Genomic DNA, 27,537 nt, shown 5'->3' on the forward strand with positions numbered 1-27,537 from the left:
TTTTTTCTTTGGGCTTATTTCCTTGGAAGGAGTTGGTCCTGCAACAACGTAGGTTGCCATCTGGGGAGAAATCCAAGTTATGTATGAATTCAAAGGAACATGTTGAACATAATACACAGCATAACATGCTAGGCACGGTTATAGTGGGCATTAAAGGCTAACAAAAAAAACACAACAGGTCCTTGCTAACAAACGATGAGCAGAGGAACGTTTTTAGGTTGTATGCTTTAAATGTTATTTCACAAACATACAACTACAGTAATTTACCGTACCACTTTGAAAGAAGTTGGTTTACTTTCCGTTCAGCCGAACTCAGATCCTCATTCAGTGCCATTCAGCGAAGCGGTTTGTGTTTGGTTGCCGTGGCAACAGTTACACCGGCTACCGCTAATAAACCGGCTTCTCATTGGTCACGACTTTAATTTTGCGATTAAACTACACAAATAGTGGTGGTCATTTTAGGCCTGTTACATTCTTAATTGGATGACGCAATGGTAATATTATTTTATTCAGTTGTTTCGTTCAGTTCCAGTTGAGAGTTTGAGAGCTTCCGCAGTAAGTCCACTAGTGCAATTATCTCAATTTCAATTCAATTCAAACGAGCTTTTTTATTGGAATGGGACATTTATACATTGCCAAAGCAGTCTAAAAAGCAAATAAAACATAACAAAGTATTCTATAAAAAGGATTTTCGTTATTATAAATAGTGTCTCTCTCTCGCTCCCATAACACGCATTGTTCCAACAGCATCCTGCCTGTTTCCACCCGCTCTCGTTCCTGGTGTCCGCCGAGCAGGGCTCGAGGCAGGTTTCCCTGTCTGTCCTACATGTGTTTTGGACATTTGGACCGTCTCCGCCCCCTGTCATCCCAGCCCACTTGACTTTACCAAGTGTGATCCCCGCGGAGTCTCATTAACCAGCACACTACTTACAAACTCTATCCAGCTTTCAACTCCACTCAACCCATCCCACTCCTCGCATCTGTAAAACCATCCCATTGATCAGATATGGAAAACACGTCGCCAGCGTCCAATCGGTGCAGGTAAGATGCGAATGGTAGCTAATAGCAACAGGCTGCATGGAGGAGAATACACCTAGGGTTAGGGTGAAAGGGTTCTTTCATATGTTTGCCATAGTAGCCTGTTAAACGCTGAGTTCCAATGATATTCACTGAACTTTGTGGCCCCCACAAATTGGTGCAGAACTACGGAAGAGGATTAGGGCCACACATAAGAAAAATATATATGAGTTCTGACTTTATTCTCAGAATTCTGACTTCTGAGATTCAAGTCAGAATTCTGAGAATAAAAACAGAATTCTGACTTTAAAGTCAGAACTATGGAATTCTTACTTTAAAGTCAGAATTATGACTTTATTCTCAGAATTCTGTCAGAATTCTGTCAGAATTCTGAATTTAATCTAAACGTTAAAGTCATAATTCTGACTTTAATTCTGACTTTAAAGTCACTCAACCCATCCCACTCCTCGCATCAGTTAATTCTGACTTTAAAGTCAGAATTCTGACTTTAACGTTTAGATTAAATTCATAATATTCTCAGAATTTTGACTTTAAAGTCAGAATTCTGAATTTAAATACAGAATTCTGACTTTAACGTTTAGATTCAATTCAGAATATTCTCAGAATTATGACTTTAAAGTCAGAATTCTGAATTTAATCTAAACGTTAAGAATAAAGTTAGAACTCCATTTTTTTTTTCTTATGTGTGGCCCTAATCCTCTTCCATAGCAGAATTCATCATACACACAGTCATACTATTTGCCTTTCGCTGACCTATCACAGGGTCAGCCCTTATATTTGGTTCTGTTCATGCAAAATAGAAAATATAAGAACTTGTTGGATTTTGTACTGTCCAGGGAGCAATACTCAAATGTTAATTTAATTTAATTCAAATATTCCTCAATATGCGTGAGAATGTGGGCTCGATTTAAAGAGAAAGTGAAAGAGACACTACTGATTTCACTGCCCTAAAGGCAATAAACGCAACAAGTGCAGCGTAATCTACTTTTTATATGAGGGCACTGCTTTCCCCTTCCTAGTCATTTGAATTCCAAGAAGTGGCCCCGTCAATGAAGTTTCCACGTCAACCAATGACATGAAGAGATGGGGTCTCTGTTAGTCCAACGGACTCACTAAAGTACGGCGATACTGCAGCACCACGGACAGTTCCGTGGCCAGCCCCCTAACGTATTGGCCGTATTTCACCGCTAGAATAGAATAGAATGCCTTTATTTTTCACTATACAAGTACAATGAGATTAAAAGCATCTCCCTCTCAGTGCATAGAAAAATATAAATACACAATAAGAAATACACTAAATACACAATAAATAGTGCATAAATAAGGTAAGGTGCATAGTTCTGCAGCATGATATACATATCCATGATTAGATAATCAAGAATAAATAGTAATACTGTTGGGTTATTGCACATTGAAAATACACATTATGACGGAATAGAAAAAGAGAGTAATGATATTGCACAGTATACAGATATTGCACGGTTATGAGGTCAGACATTGCACAATATTGCACGGTTATGAGGTCAGTGCATGTGTGAGCACAACACGGATGTGTTGAGACATTTTGTAGACCTAAAGTGGGTTTGAAATGCTACTTCTGCATAACATATTTATTGTCTTTTACAAACTAACTTGGTTTAAATGTTCCTGATTCTCTCCGGTTCCATGCCTTGGTTACATATGCTCATCCTGTCCCATGATTGATCGTTCATCTTTGAATGTATTGTATATTTTTGACTTTTGCAAACAATACTCGCCTTTGTTTTATGTCATCTGTCTATTCTTATCTACATTTCATTCAGGGTTTTTATTATCCTCGCTGGGTACATTGTGTTTATGAATCACTTATTAAAGTGGTCAAACAATATTTCCCAACTTACTTGCAGTATGTGTGTGTATGTGTGTGTGTGTGTGTGTGTGTGTGTGTGTGTGTGTGTGTGTGTGTGTGTGTGTGTGTGTGTGTGTGTGTGGAGTTAAGTTAAGACGAGGGCTGCTAAAGAACTGTGTGTTAATGGCATGATGCCAATTGCACCAGGCCTGCATTTTGAGTCCATTGACAAAAAAGTTAAAGTTAAAACAGATATGTTGTACACAAAACCCTCCTTGGCAAAGTCACCCCCTTTGTTATTTCAAACATTTTCCAGGGGGGTGGGTGGCTATGATGTATAGTTATTATATCATCAGTATATTTGTCAATACCTCCACACAGTTATGAGGACTATGAAGCTACGGCCTCCTGGTTGCGCTCCCAGACGGAGCAGCGTCCTGAAGTGGCCATCATCTGTGGCTCTGGGCTGGGTGGACTGGCACAGCTGCTGGACAACAAGGTCGTCTTCGCCTACAGAGACATCCCAAACTTCCCCCAAACCACCGGTGAGAGCTCTTTGCACCTGTGTGTGTGTGTGTGTGTGTGTGTGTGTGTGTGTGTGTGTGTGTGTGTGTGTGTGTGTGTGTGTGTGTGTGTGTGTGTGTGTGTGTGTGTGTATGCGCGTGTGTGTGTATGGGCGTTCATGTGCATCATAATGGATGAATAATGGTTGGGATCATTGTGTTTATAAATCACTTATTATGTAATGCGTTGTTGAATTTCCTCACACCACACGCTGTACTTTCACATTGGCCATCTTGCACAAGATGTGTGTTGTGTGTCTGCATGTGTGTGTGTGTGTGTGTGTGTGTGTGTGTGCTTCATCACTGATGCATTATGTTTGTGTGTGTGTGTGCCTTTGTCTGTGCTTGTGTGTGTGTGCTTCCAGTGGAGGGCCATGAGGGTCAACTGGTGTTTGGGACCCTGGAGGGCCGGCAGTGTGTCTGCATGCAGGGGCGCTTCCACACCTACGAAGGCTATGACCTAAAACAGGTGATTTATTAATAAATAAGCTCTTTACAATATGAAACCCTTGCACCTACTTTGCAACTACTCACACCTAACTTATCATGTGTGATAATTGATCTCTTTTGGATCATATTCAATCCTAATGCTCGCCGTAGTGTGATGTACTCTGACCCTGGCCTCAGTTCCATTGTATATCAATGTCATCATAGCTTTTACAAGCTATGATGTGGTATAAAACAATATAACATATTGCCATGATGAATGTTTTATGTCCATGGCACCACCTTTTTATTACTTTAAACTTTTTAAACTTTTTATTACTTTAAATACAAAGAGAAAGTAATAAAATGCGTTTATGCGTGCGTGTGTGCTTCCAGGTGACGTACCCCGTGCGTGTGTTCTCCCTGCTCGGCGTGAAAACGCTGATATTGACCAACGCGTCCGGGGGCCTCAACAGCAGCTACAAGGTGGGCGACATCATGCTGATCAAGGACCACATCAACCTGCCGGGCCTGGTGGGAAACAACCCTCTGTGTGGCCCCAATGAAGACAGGTTCAGAATGCATCTTACTTCTCTCTAATAAGACATCTTTCGAAATAAAGTACATTTAGAATTTTCCGTCAATAAATAAGCGGTCCAAAAATTCTTAAGTAAAATGATTACATTATGTTCTTTTTTTGTGATTTAATGTCTCACAAGTATTATTTATACAGGTGCTTGCCTATGTCTGCGTGTGCGTCTGTAGGTGCGTGCAGGTGATCTGCATGTATTAGCTTCACCTACTGTCATTGTGGCCGAGAGCTCAGACTATTTCCTTATCTCTAACTTCCCTAACTCTGCAGGGCATTTCCTAGGAGATCCATCTAGCAGTTGAAATTGGTTAAGTTGACTGGTTGGTCTGTTTGTTTGTTGCTTGCACCGGGTAAAAATGGATTACCTTTAGCATTTTCCTTATCTTGAACATAGTTTCTCAAGTGTGCTGTGTAAGGCATACATCATAGCTCTCATGCCTAAAGTACATACACCATACAGTATGCAACAAGGGAAATAAAACAGCACTTGGCATCAACATTGGCCCAAGCATTAGCCAATCACGTGACGGGGTTCATTCAGCGAGCGGTCTCTCTCTGTCCCCAGGTTTGGTGAGCGCTTTCTCTGCATGTCCGACGCTTACGACCTTGACCTGATCGCCATGGCCAAGCAGACGGCCGAGGAGCAGGGCATCGGGGCCTTCATGCAGCAGGGGGTCTACTGCATGGTGAGCGGCCCCACCTTCGAAAGCGTCACAGAGGGGAGAGCTCTGCGGACCCTGGGAGCTGACGCAGTGGGTGAGTGGCAGCTCGTCTCAGCAGTTATATGGCTGTAGTGATCATATCATAATACTGTCAAATCCATATACTGTAGATTGTATGATTGATGCAATAAGAATTGCTACAATAGCATATCATATGTATATGTTATTTATGTTTTTATTTAGCAATGCCTAATTTCAAACGGCTGTAGGTAAGATTAAAGCTTAGGGTGAGAGAGCAGAAAATACATTTTGAAAACCACCAAAAAAACATCCCCTCCCTCTCTGCTCCCTCCCTTCCATGCAAAGGGTTCATTTCACACACCTGTGATTGACAGACACAATGGCTTCCCGAACCTATCAGGGAAGAGTTGCCCTGATTGGTCAGAAATGAGACAGGAGTGTTTTCAGATCTAAATGGTCTCATACAGAGGCAGGCATCTTAAAACTGATATTCTAAGCGCATTTCACTATAATAATAGTGTTAAAATTAAGCACCTTTAAAAGCTTTCTAGTTCTTCCTAGCCTGAGTGCTTAGTAACCATTATGCACTTTTGGACCAGAAGAACCTTTCATTGCTTCTCAGTTCTTCATCTGAAATATTTAGCGCCTACTTGAGGGCAGGTGCTGCCCTAGAACCAGAGCAACCATGAGTGATGCAGGTGTGCAGTGATTGGTCAAGACGGTAGTGTAAGTTGAGGCAGAAATTACGTAAACCGTCCTAACAACTTACTTCTTCTATTCAGAGTTAGTAATGGTGCTTTGAACGAGAAAAGACAAAAGCCTTTGAATGTATGTAGCTGCTGCGGAAATCTGCATTGGCTGGTGGCTCTCAGTGAGTACCCAGAAGAGCTCAGTCCAAAAGTGCCTGGAGAAAAGGGCCTTCATAATCTCTACACTCTCTCCCACACTGGCATACACACTGGCATGCTGTCGTCAACTCATTCTTTCCATTCATCTCATTCAGGATATGAATTTAATTGTGTTGTACTTTGTACTTTTTTACATCTTCAAGGACACATTATGCAGTGAGTGGCTCCTTTAAACTAAAATTACTTAGTTAACTTAGTTATAGTCTGCACTGCAGTGAATCAATGTAGTCGCTCTGATGTGCATAGTAATTACAATAAATGCTGATGTCAACACAGGTGTTGTTTATAACATTATTGGTCAATTTACAAGGTTTACAATTATGGGTCTGCTCCTGTATGTACCAGGGCATAGGGAGTCAACTTATCTTCACTAGTGTAGCCCACTACCCGTGCCCTGACACATCTAAATAGCAGACTATAATAAGTGTTATGTGAAGGTATGTCATGCCAGGCGCCATCTAGTGAGACATAACAGAACAACAGAGGCAGAGTGCTTCTAAACACGGCCCGTTCACCATACCCTTCAACACAGTGTGATGTCAACTTAACATTCCTTACAGGAAGCCAAAAAACACTAAATAAAAATGTATACAAATAAAACAAACTCATCGAAACCAAACATTTTTTGTGTCTATCAACCACGTCAAGTCATTGAGTGTTACCTCATGTTGCAATGTGTCGTGCGTGTGTCAATAGGAATGAGCACAGCGCTGGAGGTGGTGGTGGCCCGCCACTGCCGCCTGCGTGTCCTGGGCCTCTCGCTCATCACCAACATGGTGGTGACCGACTACGACAGTAAGCAGAAGGCCAACCACGCCGAGGTGCTGGAGACCACCCGCATGCGCACCAAGGTCCTCCAAGCGCTTGTCACAAAAATCGTAGCCAAGATCCAGTAGGATCCCGAAGAAGTGAAAACCGGTAGATTGGCTGCACAGTCCGAAAGCAGGAATGCTTAAAGCTGCAGCTGATTTTGTGTGAGTTTTAAATGTGCTGTGCTTGGCAGCACACCGCCAAACCACCGTCAAACGCACGTTGTCCGAGGCTTGAGTGAATGCACCTTAACCTTGACCCCTTGTTTAGATTCAGCCTGCAGCCTGGTTTCAATCGTTGTTTGGGTTCAGGCATTATCAAGGAGGTTGGATATAGTATTTGATTATCACTTCTACAAAAAATATGCTTTTAAGTGTAGGGTAAATGTGTATTTATTATTATTTAAGTAATTACAATGCAAGACCATCTGAATTCTATGAAATATTCTCATTGGCAGTCCGAACAAGTGAAGCAGAAAGAAAACGTAGTTACTTGAACTAATAATCAAGGAATAATCAGGGAATTAATTAATATAAATATATCTATTATATATATATAGATATATAGATATATCTTTTATATATATATATATATATATATATATTAAAGTTGCTAAATATGTGTATATTTTTTATCCATAATAAAACCAGAGAAATTAGCCATGAAGCTGTTTCTATTGTTCTAATGTTCATTGATTCATAAACTCCATGTGAGTTGCAGCATCGTCTGTATTGGATGTGGAAGCTTCCCAGTCCTCAGGGCATTTCAATGGGGAAGGAAGATGAGGGGACACCCCAAACACGGTCTTGTGAGAAGGCTCTTCAGAAGCTCTATTTGATGGATCAAGCATTTTGCCTAAAAATAGCTGCACAGTTGGCACGATCACACAATTGAAAAAGTCTAGACCTTATAAGTCTTATATCAAGAGAGACCTAGAGAGACCTAAACACCAGCGTCAGGAAGTGACCTCTCAGGCACTTTATAACACATATCACAGACATTTACATACAAGACAATGCCCTCCCTCAGGTCTAGACCAATGGTATCCTCATGATTACACAACAGCGGTACCAGACAGATAATGCTCACTCAGGAATGCAATTTTACTCTGCATTTGATAATGGGGAAACAACGGATTCTGGATTCCTGGTTTTGGAATTACTGCTCTGATTTGAGACCTTGTTTTACGACCTGTCTGCCTAGAAATGATTGGCAATTCTTTATTTTTTTGTCTTTTAATTAAAAGGTATGTCTCACATTAAGATTTAAACAAGATGTACTCCTTGAAGGGAATCTCTCAAATGTAACTTTCAATAAATAAATGGCGAGAAATAAATGTATTGCCGTTGTACGGAAGGTCAATACCAAGGAAGAAAATGATAAAAACTGAAACGGGGGACTGTAAAAGGAAAAACCCCCATCCCCCTCCCTGCCACATGCACACACTCTGTGCCGACACTCTCATCAGGACCATGGAGGCACACACAGTACTCCCCCCCGCCACCCCCCCTGTATTCACGCTGCATACACACAACCCTCCTGTTCCTCTTGAGTCTTTGTCTCACTCCCTCCCTTACAGGTTTTCTATATGGTCACACACGTGGAATGTGCCTCGGATCTGCAAATCTCACTTTGTGTTGATGCATATCCCACAGTTTCAGATACACACGTATATATGTTGACAGTGAATTGTAGAAGAGCACCGTTAAAGAGAACTTTAATGCTGAATGAAAACGGCAGCTCCCAAGCCGCAACCTCATTATATGAATTATGTAACATAATTCATAGTAGCGGAAGCATTAAATATGAATAATGTGACAGAGGCAGCCTGACGATGGCAACACCTTGGGCCACATGTTATTACGTTATTACTCCTAGCATATGAAATGACAGAGATCACAGATTATCTCACACACATACACAGACACAACCAAACATTCACATATAGTTCATAATGTGCTACGACTTGCAAAGGGTTGCTGACTCTGAGGTACAGTTGAATTGACCTGCTTTGAATGAGGGATGGAAACGAAGAGGACAGGAACGCAGCCTGACGGAGTAGCTGTGTTTAGAGGAGCTGGACACAGAAGTCCTAGAGAGAGGGAAAAGAGACCAGATAGGGCTTAAAGGACACTCACAGCCAGAGGTGATGAGGTGATGGAATGACAAGGAAAACAAAATGGAGGGACGGAGGGTTTTTTGAGCACAATTCGCTGTTAAGGTGTGTGTGTGTGTGTGTGTGTGTGTGTCTTTATTTGCATGCACAAATGTCTGTGTGTACTATGCTTGTGTGTTTGCGTGCATGTGTGTGTTTGCATGAACTCGTGTGTATGCGTGTGTGTTTGAGCGTGCGTGTGTGTGTGTTAAGGTGGCTCTTTCGTCTGTATTGTAATGAGGCCCTAATGCATGTGCCCGCAGTCTCTGCTATTGATTACTGTGGGCTTCGAAGAGAGACAGAGAAGACACCACGGGACCAGTCTTACAGGGAGCCGTTGCCAGGAGCTCACGGCAGCATAGGGTATGTGATTAGTGTCTGAGCTCTAATCAAGTGTTTGAAGCTCTCCTCCCTGCCAGTCAAGCCTTGAGAGTTGCGTACGAGGGCGAACCAGGGGAATAGAGACGCCCGACATGCTTAGATGGGCCTACACACAGATGCACGGAACAAAAAAACTGAATTTGTCTTGCCCGCTTGCACAGTTCATATGCAACCGCCCCCCACCCCACCCCACTCTCCAAACACTCTCACTCACACACACACACACACACAGGGAGTGGAGAGAATGAAAGAGAGAGCATTAGAATTATCTATCTATTATACAATATATCTGTATGTATAATATAGATGTTGATACCTATGTATATATACATAAATATACAACATACATAGAGCTATATCTATAGATCTATATAGATCTATATATATACATATATATATATATATCTATATATATATATAGATATATATATAGATGGATCAACAGCATAGCCTTTATATATAGGGCTATATATAGGTGCATATGTGTGTGTGTGTGTGTGTTTGTATAAATATATCAAAATATATATTATTCTATCTATTCTTAGCTAATCTAATTGCACAGTTCGACTGGGCTGCAATGCATAGAATAGTACGGTACCTTTCAAAGGCACACCCACAAACACACAACACACACACACACACACACCTACCCACTCTCTCACACACACACACACACACACACACACACACACACACACACACCTACCCACTCACATACACACTCACATACACACTCACTCACACACACAGACACACACGAACACAGCGTTGTAACTCATTTGACTGTACGTGGTGGCAAAGCGCCCCCTGTGGTCGCTTAGCAGAACTGCACGTGTCGCGTGGGGGTTAAAAAGCGCCGGTCCGCCCGCACGAGGAGCACAGTGTGGGTTCGCTTGGAACAGTGAAAAGTTAGTCGAGGATTTTGTGGCGCGAAGGACTTACGGCTGTTCATCTCCTCTCTGTCGACGACATGGCAAACAAGGCACAGCCTCCTCATCTTCACCTGGCCGAGTGCACAGCATCCCAGTTCCTCGATATCTGGAAACATTTCGACGCTGATGGTAGGACAGACAATTTTGGACAAAAGTTGTAGAAACTGAATATTGTAAATAACTGCAATCATTAAAATCACGCCGTTCGTAGGTGAATTCGTAGGTGAATCAGATCAGCTTTTTTTTTTTGAGAAAAGTAGTCTGAAGGCTATAAAATAGCCTACTAATAAAGTTAATTAGAATCTATTTTTTTCAGAATAGGCTACCTCATTATCCCTCCCAAGAGTAGTACGATCAAGTCTAACTTATAATAAGGCTACATTTAATTCCATTTCATATGCATGTGCAAATGAATAAATTCCAAAACTTCAATAATGTATTATCATCGTGTCTAAATTACAATTTCATTCATTCGTTAATTCATTCGTCTAAACATTCATAAATGGTTCTAAATGTGGTTCTAAATTGCGATTGATATTTAGTATTATTCTTTTTATATATATTTATCAAATCTTTATCTCTCCCTCTCTCGTTCTCGCTCTGTCTCAGCGCATGTGTATGTGCCTATGTGTGTGTGCGTATTATTCGCAACGCTGCAACCTTGACACGCACCGCCGAGTAAGCTATCTCAAGTACAACATTATAACCTCGACAGCTCCTTAATGATAAAAAAAACAATAGTATACCTAGTAGTAGCCTAATGATAATAAATAATATAAACAATCATCCTCATAATCATCATCAACCCGTGTATTAATAAAATGTAAAGCGTCGTAATATCCTAGGCCTATGACGAGGCTGAAAACAAATATGCCTACCTACTTTCCCGCGTAGGCCTACTAATTCTAAGTTATCTAAATGCTTCTTGTAAGTAAGTGCTCGTTGCTTTTTTCCACCTAAAGCAACGAACAATTACTTACACATATCATTTCTCAAACGCCCACGACTACAATTTTGATGACCAAAAAAAGTTATGAAATTCGTTGTGTTAGGCCAATAAGATGTCGACCTTCGACAGGACAGCCCAGCGTGGTTTCTACGTTTTTTCAAAATTTTCGGAAATGTATTAATAAAGAAAAAAAGAATAGATCTGAATGCCACAAAACGAAGTCAACCCTTAAGAGCAAGTGTCTGTGGGTCGTGAAAAATGAACAGTGCCAATTAAACCAGGAAAGCCTCCTAATTGGAAGAAGCTCTTATCACATATGATGGTTACCAACCCCTTGGTTACCAGGAGTTCTCTAGCAACAACTATGACTCCCAATCCAATTAAAATGTGCTGCCAGGGGTTTGGGCAGGAACATTTCCCTGGCCAATTACCTTTCTCACAACTCATTGCTGTATTATTTGCCAGTGATAAATTGAGATCCAGATTAGACATCCAAACAGCAATAAATACAAATGCAAATAACAAAGTATATAGTAGGTCTAAAGAAATAAATGGCATGGCAGCCAATAATGAAAGATATTGAGACAGGGATTCTGAGTCTTATTATGATAGGCAGGGTCCCGTAGTGGTCAGGCATTTTAGAGCATGAGCTTTATTATCTTTCCAGTAGGCCTACTTCCACATGCGCCCATAGTATTTTTGCTTAGGAAGGTTCCTAACTGAGGGAAATGACCCTGAAATGACTGTTTGAATTCTGTAAACGGTAAGGAATGGTTCTGCAATGCTTCCTTTCTTCTCTCCTATAGCATAGGGTACATTGGACCACCCTTTATTAGATTAAAGGCAAAAATGTGTCCCACAATTCCTTGCGGCAGCAAGGAACAATTCCTTGTGGCATCAAAGAATTGTTGCTATACCGTGGCAAAGCTAAAACTGTTACTTTGCTGTTTAAAGTGACGCACCATCTTCTGCCGTCACTTAATTAGCCTAGTGTAAATCAGTATCATTCCCCTCCTCAGTCTTCATGATTAGCCTAGTGTAGATCAGCCAGATTCACTTCCTCAGTCCTCATGAATTCTCATTTCCTTGGTCATCTTTCCTTGGTCTTGTGACGTTTTCGCTCAAGGTCGAGAAAGAGGGTTAGAAAAGGTCATTTTGTATTGGACTGGAGCCCTGTTGGAGGAAGGGGGTTAGAAAAGTCATTTTGTTGACTAATGGACTGGAGCCCAGGTGTACCAGGTGTCCCAGGTGTTTGAGTGATCCGGCCATTTTACATACCATTTGCAACCCCACTTTGCAAATCAAATGCAAGGAGTACAATGATGTGGATTTGGATAGTGTTTGATTTGTCCCTTATAGCTGGGAGTGTCCCCAGGGCAGGAGGACAAGAGGGATAATTTGTTTGTTCAGACAGAATCAACAGCTCCTAGCTACGATGGATATACATATGAGGCCCCAAGATCACATGGATGATGAAACTGACAAACTCCCCAGTGCCATTGAGAATTATATGTCATAAGACCTGTGTCTTAAAATGTCTCAATGTTGAGTCAAGAATTGTGGTGAATTCAAAATGCATGTTGATGAAATCACCTCAAGATTTTTAAAAGTTTGGTATTTACATATTTAACATTTGTTTTAAAGATTGAACATGCTACCACTCACAGCAAATATATATCTATTCTTTAGGACTTACTAAGACAACTAAATGCCATTACTAATTAGGTCACTGCACATTTCATGAGAACAACCCTTTAAGGTACATTCAGCATATGGTTTTGTCTCATGGGCAGATGTGTGAGGATTATGTAATCAATCTATTGCTTAACCCTACATACAGTGGCTACCGTGCAGAAAGCTATTGTTAGAGAAATCTGAATGGCTGGCTTGGGTAATAATCTCTTGATTTGGTATGCAAATCCCACTCTCTCCAAGAGCTAGGACCTGTGCGTAGGTGCAGTTGGTTTAATAGGTGATCGTATCTGACCCAGTGAAGTGGTCAAGCAGGTGATTTGATTGCAATGCATCATCTCTGAGTAAAATGTCAATAAGACCCACAGGGAAAATTATCTACAGCAGCTAAGAATGTCATTGCCTGCCTCTCTCTCTCACATACAGACACACCCACACGCACATGCATGCACACACATGCACACACACACACACACACACATACAAACATCTGCTCACAAAGACACATTCACATGCACAGACACATGCAAATAGAAAATGCTGGTGAGATAAAGAAGAGAAAGGAGCTATGTTGAGTGTACACACACACACAAACACACACACATACGCACACAGACAGATTAACCAGAATTAAGGTTAAGTGATGAAGAAAGAATAAAGCATTGCAATCTTTAACAAAGCACACCTGCTTTCCAGTGGTTTGTTGAAGCAGCCAATCAGGTCATTTGGAGCCCTCTGTTCCACCAGGCAGCAGCCCGCCGTATTGGCATGGTGTTACTGGACCAATCCTAAAGCAGATTCAGTTGAATCAGGGTGCACATCATTGCCCTAAATAAAACGAATGACCTTAATTTGCAAGGAAATTAAATTCAAAAACAGTGTATTTTATTCCCATCTTTAGGATAGGATAGTCCTTGATTTGGAAAACCTCACAACTCATAATGTCTCAAATCTCTGGACATTCAACGATACAACAAGGTTATGTTTAAATTTCATGTCATAGGATGGTCAATTTAGAGATGCATCTCCAAACAAGGTGTCTGCAACTGGTCTATGCTTCTAACTCAAGACAAAGAAGGTGATGGACCATCACCTCTTGAGTGTTTACATCTCTTCCTCTAGCACCTTAAAGCCTCCCAAGTAAACTTAGAACAACCCATTTCCATCACGACTATTGATAAGATCAGTAAAAGCTTGTTTGAATTATTTCCTGGCCACAGAAGACGTGCAGCTTTCTCATTATTGTTCTGGACACCAGTGTCCACCCTGACCTTTGACCCCTGACACTAATGCTTCCACAGATGATCTCACCTCTGTCAGCGTCCCTGCGCCCGTGTCATTTGTCATTCCTGTGTCCTATAGGCAACGGCTTCATCGAGGGGAAGGAGCTGGAGAACTTCTTCAAGGAGCTGGAGGAGGCCCGGAGAGGAGCAGGGGTGGTGAGTGAGGGAACCATACATTCTTTCTGGCTGGTTCAGATGCTTCTAGAAGCTTTGACTTTCACCGATTTGTGGTTGTCGTTGTCATTGATGAAAATAGCCTATGCATTGTGTGCCGCTGTGTGTGTGTGTGTGTGTGCGTGTGTGTGTGTGTGTGTGTGTGTGTGTGTGTGTGTGTCTCATAGGACCCCACTAACCCCACATTCAGAGAAAGGATGAAGGAGTTCATGCAGAACTTTGACAAGAACAAAGATGGCCGCATTGAAATGTCCGAGGTAGGCGTTGTGACCGCTGCTTTTCTTTTACATTTTAATTACAGCAGGGCTAGTGTAGAATATGCATTATTACCTTAGCAATAAACCTGCTATGAATCTATCAGACAGCGGTAATGGTATGAAGGATTCATCAAAGTACAAAATTCGTAATTTTTTTTCATTATTGTTCCACTTCGAAAAAAGGCTGTCTCCCTTTCTAGCTCCTGCGCTCTCTCTCTCGCTCTCTCTCTCTCTCTCTCTCTCTCTCTCTCTCTCTCTCTCTCTCTCTCTCTCTCTCTCTCTCTCTCTCTCTCTCTCTCTCTATGTTTGACTGTTTCTCTTCATCTTGTCTCCTAGCTCGCCCAGATCCTCCCAACTGAAGAGAACTTCCTGCTCTGTTTCAGACAGTTTGTTGGTTCCAGCGCCGAATTCATGGCGGTAAGTGTGGGTGTATGTATGTGTGTGTGTGTGTGTGCTTGCGTTTGTGTGGGTGTGTGTGTATGCGTGAGTATATCTGTGTTTCTTCATTAAGATTACATTACAACACATGTGTATCAAGTATCTATCATGTTGCACTATATCCAAGATGGAGATTGGGCCAAAGCTAGTAAGTAATAATGTTAATGATACATAACATTACCACAGTACAATATCTTTTTTAGAAAAAAAACATTTGTTTTGGTGGTTGTGGGCACTGCTTAGATGGAAGATTTGAAAAATATGTAAATTGCTGAAATAAATTCCATCCAACAATCTAAACATAGCAATATTGTGTAGTGCATGTGATGTTTTTTCCTCTAGTGGCTAGATGGTTCAGGTATACAGTTTTAATGACAAAGGCCTCTTTCAAAACATATTCAGCAGGTCGGGGGGACAATCCAAAGAAAGAGAGAGAGCCAGAGAGAGACAAAAAGAGACTGAGAGAGAAGGAAAAGAGGCCGATAATAGCAGAGAGAGTCAAGTGAAACTACAGGCAAAATGTCAGTGGGACAATGAAAGACTTTAGTGGGAGGAGGGAACAGAAAGAGTGACACATAGAGAGAGAGAAGGACAGAGAGAGAGATAAAGACATTGAGAGTGGAAGACAGATAGAGACAATAAGAGAAAGAAACAATGAGAGAAATATAGAAAGAAACATTGCGAGAGAGAAAGAGAGACAGAGAGAGAGCGAGAGAGAGGAGGTGGTGTGATGGTGTTTTTACACAAGGGTTAGAAAAGGGAAGCTGAACCATCTATTTTCGGCAAGCATATATAATGGATAAGTCCACTGTAGCCCCTCTCAGCCCAGCCAGGAGGAGGGGAGAACAGGAAGGGGAGGCGGGTTGAGAGGGCGAGGAATCAGCCCATCCATCTTTGATAAGGTGCCCTTCTTAAGATAGCGACAGCTGCTAGATTAAAACATTAATTTAAATGTCCCTGTGTTGGTGTTGCATTGGTCTGGCTCTTGCCCTGTGGTCTGTGGAGAAGACAGCTAGGATTGGATTTGAATGTGTGTTTGTGAGAGAGAGAGAGAGAGAGAGAGAGAGAGAGAGAGAGAGAGAGAGAGAGAGAGAGAGAGAGAGAGAGAGTGTGAGAGAGTGAGAGTGAGAGAGAGAGAGAGAGAGAGAGAGATGGCTGAAAGGCAGGGTTTTTAATCCTCCTCCAGGGACCGATTCAGACCTCCTTGGAGGACCCTCAGCTGAGTACGGGAGGCTGGGGAGCCATGTAGCCGCTGTGGGCAGGGGGGCGACTCATTGGACATGTGCCGTGTAAATGCGCTCTAATAAAATGGTTATTGACGGATGTGTTGCATCTGTGTGTTCAATGTGATAGGCATGGCGGCGGTATGATACAGATCGCAGTGGCTACATTGAAGCAAATGAACTGCAGGTATGACTTATTTTTGGGGTTTCTACTTTGACAAGCCATTTATTAATCTCCAAAGTGTACAGATATTGCTGACCAATATGCCCCTGTGCTATTCCTGTGCTAGCCTTGACATGGATATGGTTTAAGACAGAGCACTGTCATCCCATGTCTGCATCCTTTTCTGTGTCCAGGGTTTTTTATCAGACCTGCTGAAGAAAGCGAACAGGCACTATGACGACCAGAAGCTCCAGGAGTACACACAGACTATCGTAAATCCTTTGCTCTCTCCCGCTCCACACACAAACACAAGCACGCTTCTCCTTCCGTTTCCTTTGAACAATGAGTGAAAAATGAGGTAGATACACGATAAGCAGGATAAAGACAAATTCCCCATCCCAGATGTTTCTACCCTCCTGCATAGCCCTCAGGGCGTTGTGGCGCTAGAATAGGCATCAAGGGTTGTGTTGCTTTATTTATTCTGAAGACAGTTGAAACATGGAAGTAGCATCATTGTATGTGTCTGTCAGAAATGGAGTTGATAAGATAATAAGCATAATGCAAGGTGGATAACAAAAGCGTTGATGGTTGCAGACGTGTAGGCCTGAGTGATGAAGTCACTCCGAGCCTCAGGTGATGTGTTCAATGCCCAGATGTGCCAACATCTGTTTACCCTTGTAAGCCTCAAAGCCTGACCTGGTTTAGCTGAACCAAGACTTGCCAAGCAGCTCCTGATTTGCCACAGCTTTACAGAGGGAAAAAACTGTCCTATGTCATTCTCGCTACCGTTATGATTGATGGTCCATGTCTGCGCAGATGGGAAATAGTTTCTTTCTATGATTGAACACGAAGAAATCCCTTTCGAAAGCTTTTAAAGCACACGGCTAGTCAGGTTATCTCCCAGAGTCGCAATGATTTCAGAGAATACATCCTTTCCTCAACATGTTCTGTGTCCCTTCTCTGTCACAGCTCAAGATGTTTGACCTCAATGGGGATGGGAAGCTGGGACTGTCAGAGATGGCGAGGTACACAACAGTCTCACCAGGCTTGATTCATGAAACGCCCCTGTAAACATCGTCTACAACAAAGACCTTTGCATTCAGTACCTAACAGACTCATTTTGTGTCTGTTATAGGCTGCTCCCTGTCCAGGAGAACTTCCTCCTCAAGTTCCAGGTAGGACTGTGGGATATGCTTTAGGGCAGCAAACCCTTTTTATAGGAGGAAACAAACTATATCAAATTGTAGAAAATAATGCAAAAGTGTATTGGTTCAGAAAATTGAAGCTGTATGATATTTATAAAGATGACTTCTTCTATTCAAATCCTCACAAAACTGGCAAACTTTTGGTTTTCTAGGGTGTCAAACTGACCACTGAGCAGTTCAATGCCATCTTCACTTACTATGACAAGGTAAGACTCCTCTTGTCTGTCTTCTGTTATCTTCATGTTGAACAAATTGTGACATCGTTTTTTAACCTAGCTCATGGTTCAAATCACCAAAAAGTCAAATTTGAAGTTTTATTTGAATTTAAATGATCCCCAACCTCCAAATAACCATGTGCTGTGAATGGTCACTGAACCAGCAGGTGTGTATAAAAACAAAAGGGGGTAATGTGGGGTGTGAATCTAGCTAATCAAAGCTAATCAACTACAACGACAATCAGCAAGCCATACTTGCTGGCTTGTTTGTCCAATCACTACACTTGGGGGCGTGGTTTAATCTGAATTGGGTTGGGGAAAATGTTGTGTTGTGTTGTGTAAGCCGCTAGAGAAATTAAATGAAAAGAAGACACAGAAGCTTTTGCATGGCACTGCCCAGTTTCATGAGTTGAACCCAGTTTTGCTCTTGCAAAACAAGAGCAATACTTAACACTGATTCTTACCCAAACTTTGATGTGGTGTAGCTGATGACCACATTTTCCACAATAGGAAAATGTATGACTGTATGGTTGGTTGCATGTAAACGAGACAACAATGGGAATTTGTTTGGAAAACACTGGAGTGTAAAAGGGTTCAAAAGGTTAAAGTATGTTTATTATTATTATATTCTTTTTTCATGAATGAAGTATCCAGTGTAGCTAAAACAATCATCACTGAGCGCTCACAGTCTGCTACATTCAGCCAAATGGCTTCTGTTTGTCAGTGGCGCTTCCGTGTTTAATATGCAGATCTTATGATGTGTGCCATGGCTGAGCACTCACAGTGGAACTAATCTGCTACAACAATATGGGGTTGTTTTCATAGTAACAGTGCATTGGCTATAAGCTGAGAGTAGGGCCCACTGTTGGATTATAGATGAGCCTTCACAGTTCACTCATGTAGACACAGTCAGCGATGCTTCAGTGTTTATGTGTGTAATTAGTTTCATGAGTCTAAAAGCTGGAACATAGGCAGCTGCTGACTGCTTTCACTGGTGCTAAAAGAATTGAGGCTAGAGAGGGTGAGAGCGGCCTGTCGGCAAAAACAAGAGCAGGTCAACTGAACACTAACACGGCTCTCCCTGCCAGCGCTTGGAAATATGGGGAGCTTTAAACAAAATGTATGATGGAACACAATGAAGAAATCTCTACTGACGATGTTTGGTAGTTGCTCCAACTTTTGGGTGGCTCATCTTGCAGACTGAGAATAGGAGGAAGATATCAGGGGACTAGAGTGAAACACGCTTTTATAAAACTGAAAAACACTCGCAGAACATGTCTTCTGATTCCAAATCCTTTGAAAGCAGAAACCAATCCCAAACCCGTCAGGATTTGTATGTGACTAAGGCTTAGCCGCACTAAGATGAACCTTCTTAACGAGTCACTTTAGTAGAGAGGTCCTTCCTGTGGTGCTCATGAGCACATTGAGATGAACAGTAGTTTGATGCATTCCACTAAAAATGGAAGTCTACTTTTAGTAACACTTTTAAATAAAGGCACATTAATGATTAATAATTAGGGTAAAGGTTATGAGTTAACCCAAACCCTATGAAACATTCTTTACCTGATTACCTGATACCTGAGTTAACATGAACATCATTAGTAAATGATAACTAGACCATGAGTTTACTGGTATTTAACTGTTAGTTAATTGTTGGTTACTGCATATTTCTGCATTAACTCATATTATTTCCCTGATAATGTACTTATATTGTAAAGTATTACCACACTCTTTATGATGATATGGACTCCTTCTCTCAGGATGGCAATGGATACATTGACGAGCAGGAGTTGGAGGCTCTGCTACGGGACCTGTACCAGAAGAACAACAAGGTATTTTTTGAGACCCCAGATATTGGTGTTATTTCTGTTCCAATCAGTACCCCCCCCTCCAATTGAAGAAACAAAAATGCTTAGATTGCTTCCCAGACCACCTAATGTGATATTGCTCATAGATGCATGGAACTTGGCATTCAAACCATGTGATTCAAAGTGTATGGTTAGAAAATGCCTGGCATATCATATCTGTGTTCTTCAGCTTGACTGATGTCCTTTGGTTCTTTTCGATTTGCCAAAGATCGGGCATCGGGCCGTTATATACTAAGGGCTAAAAATCTAAAGCATGAGACTTGTTGTGCTGTAAGGGAAATTGCACCAAAACAAATGCTGAAACTGTGTTAGGCAAAAGACCTCCCTGATCAGGATCTCAGTGGTTAATGTAGTGGTACCAGTTGTCCTGCTCCACGATGGTGACATGCTGTGCTCAGGAGGTGGGACCACCTGCAGGGCTACAAGCAGAGCATCGTGTTAGGATGTCAGCGGTTAGAGTATAGCTACTAATTGAAGGTGTCCTTGGTAAACATACATGATGTTTGTGTTCAGGAGGTGGACGCGGAGCACCTGCAGGGCTACAAGCAGAGCATCATGGCTCTGTCCGACGGGGGCAAGCTCTACCGCAGCGAGCTGGAGATAGTCCTCTGCAGGGAGCCAATGGTGTAACTCTTCCTGATTCTCCACCAATCATCATTCATCCTGCCTGCCCAATCCCCTCCCCCATCCCCACCCCCCTGAGACCACGCCCGCCTCCAGCAGCCTGGCATTGGACCCCAGGTGCATGTGCCGGACACGCCCCCTTCATGTTAACTACTTTGGAAAGATTTAAAAAGTGCACTGACAGCACAAAGCAGCTGTTCCTCTTGAAACTGTCGTACTTGTAAGGCTAACTGCCCTGTGATAGCTGAACCCCACCTGACCCTGTCGCTTCATAATCCCCCGGTTAAGGCCTCGGCGCTGCCAACTGCAATCATTGGTCGTGCAAATATATATATTTATTCAGATCTACAATATAGGTAATAGCGCCCACCACTACCAATTCATAATGGCTGGTAAACCCAAATATTTACTGTAATCACTATCAGTGTAACATTTTTGCATCCCAAACCCACATTGATGCCTTACCTTACCAAACCCAGACAAAGACCATTCAAGTCTCAAGATCCCTATTGTGTACCCCGATAATACTCCTTACATACCGTGTTTTACCCTATTCCTGCTTACCTGCTTTTAACTTAACGTTGCAACAAAAAAAAAAGAGTGAGTACCATGCGACTTTACAGGATACTGTTGTTTTATCATACTTCCTTTGATCCAATTTATAGCCATAGATCTTATAGGATTTCTACACTTCTTTCTCCGGACGCCATCATGTTCCATACTCCTCTGTACTTTAACCATGTTTGGGTTTAATTTCTAACATTGAGTTTTGGCTGATACTGTCAATTGAAAACAATAATAAAAGACATCTTGTGGATAAGATAATGCTGTGTAAACATAATTATTGGATAACTGAAGGTGGATATGTGGATTTCTTTCTGGAGTTCCTCAGTGAACATGATTCTCCACCCCTGTAAAAACAGCTGTAATAATAACCTATAAGAGCTTTACTTCAGTGTCAATCTAAACGAAAAGTGAAATTGAAATACTTGTACCATGTATCAAAGATCAACCTTAGTAGATGTACCGTAACCATTCACACTTTATGTATCATAGATCAACCTAAACTAAAGGTGAAGTAGATGTACTGTAACCATTCCCACTTAATGTATCACAGATCAACAACAGCAACAAAAGGGGAAGTAGATGTACCGTCACCCACTCAATGTATCATAGATGCCAATTGTGAAGGGCTCTAACACACCTTCAGAACATTCAGAACACATTTACTTCATTACATTAATTGATGTCTAATTGTGTTCCCCTTTACAGTTAATACCATTTGTTCTTCCGATACTTCTTCCAGTATGTCATTCATATTTTGGAGTTGAAGGAATCCAAATGAGAGCTTAGCATGTTTACATAATAGAAATTAAAGTCTCCAAAGCATAACAATCGACCTGAAACTAATCACAATTATACTCAAGTATGATTATGCTATCGAGAGATAGTATATTACGAATGATTAACTATGTGTTTGAATATAATGTACCAAATATAGTTCAATCGTTATCGGACAATAGTTAAACGGAATAACACCCAATGAATTTGCAAAACGAGATCCTTGCCCCAATGAGGTGGGGTGAAGGTACACACTTCAAGCTACGATCACCAGGAGATGTTTTCATCTTTGACACAAAGTCTTCCAAGCCTCTGGGATCCGACATTCCATCTGGGATAGTAAGGACGGGAAGCTGGATAGTACTAGTGAGCTCACCGACCGGTGCTAATGGGGTTGGCATGCTTTTAAATCTCCTTGAATAATACACAACACGGCTACTGGCCCTGTGAGCTCTGCAGCAGTGAGGCTTAACCACATCCATTAATCAGCAGGACTCCATTCTGCCGTCTGGGCAGATGAAATCAGCGGACATCATCAGCCACGATTTCAAACACGTTTAATGATGATGAAGGTAAGATGAGAGAGATGTAAAGAGAGCGAGAGAGGCGACTTTTTAATTGAACATAAACATCCCCTCCCTCTCCGCTCCCTCCATATTTCTCTGCCGTTAAGAAGTGCCTTTCACGCACCTCTGATTGACTGAATATCAGGGAAGAGATGTCCTGATCCAAATAGTTTCATACAGAGGCAGGCACAGTCAACGCAAAACAGATATTCTCACCACTCATCTTACTCAATAAAAGCTGAAGGATGGCTATGCCATTTTTGAAAAATTGCACCCTAGGTTAGGCGTAGTTATAGGCCTTACACTAATAAGATAATTATATGACATGCAGGGCATTTCACACAAAATTTCAGATGTTTTTCTGCAACGCACATTTTTCATATACGACTACCATTCTTTGAAACAATTTTTTGAAACTAGGGCACAAAAATTAAAACAAATACGACCCTGCACGACTCTCCAGTGCGTGCGTGCGTGCGTGCGTGCATGTGTGGATGGGTGCATAGGTGGGTGCATGGGTGCGTGCACGGTTGTGTGCGTGAGTAAAGTGCAAGGACAGGTCCCCTCTCCACCCGTTTGTCAACATCATCTTCTGAAAGATGAGCCGCATCAGAGGTGACTGCAGCACCAACGCGGTGCATTGGGTCTTGAAATGTGAAACTGGTCGATGATGCACTGGCGGTGGATCCACACGGCACAAACACCAACACCCACTCCAAAGGAACAACCATCGCTCATGAGAATCACTTCAGATAACTTGTGATGTATTGTAACGCGGTCTGTAGTAGGTAGAAGGATGAGGTGATCAGCAACCACTTGGAGCATGGAGGGGAAAGGAATCTATAAACACTGGTTATACAATACCACTACACACTCACACACGTTTAGAAGTGCAATTGCGCAAACGCCTCCACATCTGCCATCGAAACAAATGTCACTGGGAAATAACATTTCGGAAATTCTCCATATTTTCAAACGATGACAACTAACAAACAGCCATGGGCATATTGAATATGGGCCAACTTCATGCAGAGGAGCCTGTGATGATGCTCGCGGTGGGTCAGCCGACAGGCTCTGGCCTTTCCATGGATATAGACGACTATTCAGATAATACACTCCATGGAATGTTCATCGTTACATCTACACCATTGGCTGTTAGGGGCCATCTGAATAGAAGCAAAGACACTCGAAGGGAGACTGCATCCGACTTTACAACATGATGTTGTGTGCGCCGTTGCACATTGCATGATGAGATGCAACGTAAATAAGGGAACAGTAACCGGCGAGGATAAAGGGAACGGGAGGAAAAGAGACCTCCACAGCAGAAGGAAATAACAGCCATGATTTATTCATTGATGAAAGAAACCCTGGTGTTTTATTCATGGCTATTTTAAATATAGCTCATGTGAATTAAATAAGTTATTGAAAATGGATGTTCCAACCTAGATTCCTCTGCATTCCAAATACACTGCCGTGTGCGCGCGCACACACCCGCGCACACACACACACACACACACCTAGGCGGGCTGTCAAAGGAAAATGTATGTACACAAATACACACATGATTTGCAATACATATTCTCTCTGATAGTCTCTGATAGTGGAGTTGTGTAAAAAAAATAGATGAATTTCCAAGAAACATTGAAAAAATAAATCTTACAAAATTAATAATTCATAATACTAGTTCTAATATTTCAAATGATGAGACAGTCTTTTTCTGGGGGAGGGGTTTCCAAACGACTAAATGACCACGACTTCATCATGCCGTCGTCATGGAAACACATTGAGATTGTTTGCCACACAGATGGATAGTTGCCTGATGGTTCAACCACCCTAAAATTGGAATGGTAATGAAAAAAATGATGACCTTCATGATGACATGTGTAGAACATAGGATTATTTTGATACATAGAGTATACAAAATTAAATAGTGCAGATCAAAGGATTTCTCCAACCAGTGCATGAGGACTCTGATGAGCACCTCGGGACTGGTCTTTGTCCCTGCATGAGGATTCTGATGAGCACATCTGGACTGGTCTTTGTTCCTGCATGAGGACTCTGATGAGCACATCTGGACTGGTCTTTGTCCCTGCATGAGGATTCTGAGCACATCTGGAATGGTCTTTGTCCCTGCATGAGGACTCTGATGAGCACCTCTGGACTGGTCTTTGTCCCTGCATGAGGACTCTGATGAGCACCTCTGGACTGGTCTTTGTCCCTGCATGAGGACTCTTGGGTCCCTCAGACCAAGAGCTCTTGAAGATCCTATGATAGAGGATCCTGACGGCAGCCAGGGACAGAAGGACTCCATTGTGCAGATCAAGAACAGGTCGATACTTCCTATTATGATGTAGCCAAATCTCCTTGAACAGCTTTACTTGAAGGTTACGTGCACTTAAGTTACGCACACGCGGGCGTACACACACGGAGCATTGAATGACGCACACCTAATGCAATTCAGTAGAAGCGACAGTAGGGGGCAACATTGTCAGCGGTATGAATGCTACTATTTTAGGCTACTGCTGTATTGTCCATGCCAAAATATGCTATTATAAAACAAACTATTTCAAATCATGTGTTTTGGTCCTGTCTTTCCATACTAACATCATTTTATCCAGTGAGGAGCTTCGCCCTGCCTCAAAGTGTCCATACAGAGGAGAGGACTAGGATTAGACAAAATAACATTACTTTGATTAAATGCAAACAATATATTATATATAACTCAATATATTAAAAAACTATTTTAAATATTGGTCTTTTTTAAAGTGCATAAAAGAAGGGATAAACAAATTTTTTTGTTTATCCTTTTTTGTGATATATTTCCATAGTAAAATGTGTGTAGGCCTACGTGCATGAACAGATATTAATTGTATTTCCTACAGTCCACCGTCTTCGTTTTTATCATACCCTACGGTCTGTGGAGAGACATTTTTGTGAAAAATGTTGCAATAGTTTGACTTCATATAGTCAGTTTTCAACAACTCAGCGCTTACTACATATATAAAGTGCTGCATATGGAGGCTACAATGGACCATTTTAACAGTAGGGTAACAATAGTAGGGTAATGCAACTTGTTTTATGTCTGTCGTAGCAACAGCATGCATATTGATAGAATAGTTGGGTCTATACCAGATAGACACAAGATAGACATCTGTGAAACAGGCCCAGTGTCTAACTTATATTTAATATTATCATGTAAGCCTACATGCACATGTTGTTACTGTGAATGTTGCTTTTTAGTCACATATAAAAACATGGCAGCCCTATGCATAGATTGAAATTGTTTCACATGGTTCAAAGTCATTATGGCTGTCATTATGCACACTAGATGGTGCTATTAGAAGGTTTTTGATAGCAATAATAATCTTTGGGCAAGTTGGTATTCTTCAATAAATACAATCTGAATGACCCAGTGACATTCAATTTAATTTATTGTTGCATAAATTGTTTGATATGGTTAATATCCAACCTTTTCTCATAAAAGTAATAACATATTCGATATGTTGTAAGGTCTAAGCCCAGTTGTCATTTGGAAAAATGTTTGGGGCGTGTTTGTGAAGGAATTAAGGAACAAGGAAGTCGATTCATAATTGTTATTTATATCCTGAGGTTTTGGATTTCTTAGGCACCACTGCTCACCACTGTTCGTCTAAGGTCACCACTGTCACATGAAGTGTGACATTCATTTGGCTATTTTTTTATTTCGTTTGTACAGCAGACCTGCACATACGTAATAAAGCCCATTGGTGATAATACGGTCATGGCCCATCGCCCGCTGAGCCTGTTGCCACGGTGATCCTGCTGGAGGCAGCCTGCTCATGGGGCTGATTTGGGTACATTTGGATGAGTACACTTATGCTCTACAAATAATGGTAAAAGAAACCACCTGTCACTTTGACACACACGTCGCACTGACAAAAATGGTTGTTACCCCTGAAAGACAAAAGGCACAACAGAACACTGTGGACTAATCAAAATAGGCAGATAGGTAGATAGGTATACAAAGAGTAGCTGGTTTTAGATTCATTTGGACTTTTATTCTTGTCAAGAACACAAACAAAACTTTTCCAGTGGCGAGACCACAGGGGCAGGAGTAATGATTTAGTGTATGTAAAATGGCCATTCACATCTGACCAAAGTAAACCAGCACACAAGCTGTCTTTGAGGCATGATGACTGATACATACCATGGAAACATCCTCCCACAATCCAACCAGACCGGTTTGCCCAGAAAGGTTGGAAAGGAGTCAGGTGCTTTTCTGAGTGCTTTGGTGTGTGTGTGTGTGTGTGTGTATTCAAGGATACCAAAGAGTGCTTCAAGACAGCGTTTCATTATTTTTTTTCCCATAGGGTATTAAACAGGAAATAAGAAAATATGAATTGTTATCAAGTACCTTGATGAACGGTGTTGAGGAAGATGTTTGAAAAGTCAAAGGAGAGACTGGTTTTCTTTTTGTTGGACTTCTGGCGGTACGATGGAGAAAATGTAATTTCTCCACGGAGTGTCTGAGGTTTTTAGCGTGTACCACCGTGGGGTAAGTGATTGGACCGGCTCAACGTGTGTGTATAACAAGGTATACATTCAGTATACATACAGTTACCGTGTGTACAAATTAACACACACAGGTACATTAATTAACCACTACTTCATTTATACATTATTTAAATGGGATAGAGTTAACCTTAACCCTATACTAATACTATTTAATAATGCATATTACCGTATCAATGAATGGTTAATTTAAGTACTCATATTGTATTGTAGGGTCATCATTTAATTCCACATCGTTGTTACTTAAATGTACTGTGTGTGTGTGTGTGTGTGTGTGTGTGTGTGTGTGTGTGTGAAATGCTATATGGTAATCAAGTCAACACAATGTGAATGTAGTATGTCATTGCTCAATGTTTTGAGCAATGACCCAACTATATTATAATAGTCTGTAAAACTGTTGTCCAATGAATTGTGTCTATATACACAATACTTACACTCAAAGTCATCTGAGGACATGCTCTGCACTAGAGATCCCCTAAAGGCATGACATCCTGTCTCCGTGGCTCATATCGGCAGGAGATATGGTTGTTTTGCATAAGACATGGTGGTTTGAACTGACATCTCATGATAGGCGATGTCAGCCTACAGGCTGCCGGCTCTGACTGAGTAATTTCAAAGGCAGTGGGTCATGTTTTGGTGCCTGTATATTACCTAGGTGCTGTATGGGGCGCC

At 41.6% G+C, this 27,537-nt stretch overlaps 2 protein-coding genes across 2 annotated transcripts; both read left to right on the forward strand.

Annotated features, from left to right (window-relative positions):
* Positions 1 to 1,006: 1,006 nt before the first annotated feature.
* pnp6 (purine nucleoside phosphorylase 6) lies at positions 1,007 to 6,934 on the forward strand (the record flags this gene model as incomplete). The annotated part of the gene is made up of 6 exons (XM_084477850.1): positions 1,007 to 1,041; positions 3,248 to 3,411; positions 3,795 to 3,898; positions 4,252 to 4,427; positions 5,013 to 5,203; positions 6,735 to 6,934. 6 exons carry the CDS (start codon positions 1,007 to 1,009, stop codon positions 6,932 to 6,934), a joined length of 870 nt encoding a protein of 289 aa, XP_084333976.1.
* A 3,420-nt stretch (positions 6,935 to 10,354) lies between these two features.
* calb2a (calbindin 2a) lies at positions 10,355 to 20,413 on the forward strand (the record flags this gene model as incomplete). Its single annotated transcript, XM_084477759.1, has 11 exons — positions 10,355 to 10,445; positions 14,320 to 14,396; positions 14,582 to 14,671; positions 15,008 to 15,088; positions 16,463 to 16,519; positions 16,690 to 16,767; positions 17,465 to 17,520; positions 17,631 to 17,670; positions 17,853 to 17,906; positions 19,676 to 19,747; positions 20,297 to 20,413. The coding sequence occupies 11 exons, from the start codon at positions 10,355 to 10,357 to the stop codon at positions 20,411 to 20,413; spliced, it is 813 nt and encodes a 270-aa protein (XP_084333885.1).
* Positions 20,414 to 27,537: the final 7,124 nt, after the last annotated feature.

The sequence above is a fragment of the Micromesistius poutassou genome (genome assembly GCF_964030765.1).
Source record: "Micromesistius poutassou genome assembly, chromosome: 13".
NCBI classification, from domain to species: Eukaryota; Metazoa; Chordata; class Actinopteri; order Gadiformes; family Gadidae; genus Micromesistius; species Micromesistius poutassou.